The sequence below is a fragment of the Chrysochloris asiatica genome, unplaced genomic scaffold (genome assembly GCF_000296735.1).
Source record: "Chrysochloris asiatica unplaced genomic scaffold, ChrAsi1.0 scaffold00096, whole genome shotgun sequence".
In the NCBI taxonomy this organism is placed as follows: Eukaryota; Metazoa; Chordata; class Mammalia; order Afrosoricida; family Chrysochloridae; genus Chrysochloris; species Chrysochloris asiatica.
The window spans coordinates 10,551,427-10,553,269 of record NW_006408614.1 but is presented as its reverse complement, the minus strand read 5'-3'; the positions used below and the strand labels follow the sequence as shown (position 1 = coordinate 10,553,269).

The 1,843-nt window shown below is 53.5% G+C and overlaps 1 protein-coding gene across 1 annotated transcript in view; it reads right to left on the bottom strand.

The window, feature by feature from the left end:
- The window catches only part of TRAF3IP1 (TNF receptor-associated factor 3 interacting protein 1), an 83,064-nt gene that overhangs the window by 40,939 nt on the left and 40,282 nt on the right, over positions 1–1,843 (bottom strand). The window contains exons 4-5 of the mRNA XM_006866825.1: positions 1,118–1,252; positions 596–1,009 (exon numbers count right to left, since the gene is read on the bottom strand). Coding sequence (XP_006866887.1) covers positions 596–1,009; positions 1,118–1,252 — 549 coding nt within the window. The remainder of the gene's footprint in view (positions 1–595; positions 1,010–1,117; positions 1,253–1,843) is intronic.

Below are 1,843 nucleotides of genomic sequence, written 5' to 3'. Positions count from 1 at the left end.
CCTGTTGCTGTTGCTGCTGGAAGCTGCCCAGCCGGTTTCGCCTCACAGCGGCCCCGTGTACAACACAACACAACACAACACAACACTGGCTCATCCTCATCCTGTACCATCCTCACAACCACTGCTGTTTGAACCCTTGTTACAACCACCTGGGCTCCAATCCTAATACAATCAGTGGTTTCCAGGCCCCAAAAGAGACTTGCCTACAGTGGGCTAAACACCGTTTACAACGCCGAGGCCCCAGCTACTCCAGTCTTCATAAAACTACCCAGACGCACACACAGACAAGAGATAAGACCCTAGGTCTGGTCAGAAACTAGTGTCGTGTAGGGTTACTACTGGGACCTGAGAGGACTGTCGGAGTGCAGAACAGGCGTGAAAGAAACCCAGCTTCATCACATTGCAAAGAATAAATAAACAAATCCCAGTTGCCCTTGAGTCGATTCCAACTCGTGGAGACTCCTGTGTCAAAACTGGACGCCATGGAGTGTCACAGGAAGTGACCATACAGAAGCATATCACCAGCCTTCCTTCTGAGTGGCCAGAATCGCCTTCTTCCAAAGTTACGGCGTTTCCCAGAAAAGACTTAACTCACCTTTTTCTCTGATTTCACATGCTCTCTGCCCTTGTCCCTGTCGGGGTCCCTGCTGGAGTGGTCCCCGTTCTTCACTCGGCGTTTGTCTCGGTCTCGGTCCCTGTCCTTGTCGCGGTCACGCTCTTTCAAGCGCTCCCTGTCCTTCTCACGCTCGGCTTCCCTGTCCCGGTCCTTGTTGGCCCGATCTCTGTCTCGGTCTCGGTCCTGCTTGGCCCTGTTCTTACTCTTCTCTCTGTCTGCTTCCCGGGACTTGTCTCTCTCGGGATCTTTGTGTCTGTCTCTGTCATTCTCCTTGGATTCCTCCTTCTCCTTGTCCCTCTCCTTTTCTCGGGGCTTGCTTCCTTCTTTCGTCTCTTCTTTCTGTTTGTGATCTCTGCCTGGACTTCGTTCTTTGATTTCGGAGTTTTTTCTATCCTGAGAAGAAAAAGGGCCAGAAGAAATCAAGCAGCAACTGATACACGTTTTCGCCTGGGCTCCAGACAGCCTCTCGTCGTCCGGGATGAACACCAGGCTGGGGCTCACCTCTTTGTTCTTATGAATCCTGGGATCCTCTTCTCGGGCATTCCGGTTATCCGGTTCTTGGGGTTTGGACATCCTTCCTTTCACGTTGCCCTTCTCTCCAGCCAGAACTCTCCTCACGGCATCCTCACTGGGGAGCTTATTGTAAAATGTGCGGAAACAAAAGGCAGATGGAACAAACCAGAATGTTGACACTCCAAGAGAGCTCACCCACGTGGCTTTGTCACTGAGGAAAGCCCAGACCTTCAGGGGTCTCTACAGTGGGCTCCATCCTGTGACTGTCCCACACTGTCCTCAGTCACACTGACCCCTGCAACTCTACAAATACTCAACACTCAAACAGAAGCCCGGAGCACCTGCCTCCCCTCAGGGGGCCTCACTGACGTGTCAATCCACAGAACACACAGTGTCCAGACGGCACAAGCGTCAGAGTGAGCGGGAACAACATGGGGCTAGGGGACAGGGTGAAGCATCACACCTGTGGTCAGAGGAGGCCTTGAGGGAGCGGGAGAGGGACAGAGGGGATGGGGGAAAGGAGGTGCCACTGAGCTGGTGATGCTGAGCAACTTCAAGGGAAAAGACAGGGGAACTGGGGTCAGAGGTCAAGGAGCCAGGAGCCACCAGGTCTGAAGCAACAGGAAGTCAGCCAAGGGTCAGCAGAGATTGGACCATACCTGTGGACAGGAACAGGACAAGGTTAGGGAGGGACAGAAGCTGGGGGGACATGAG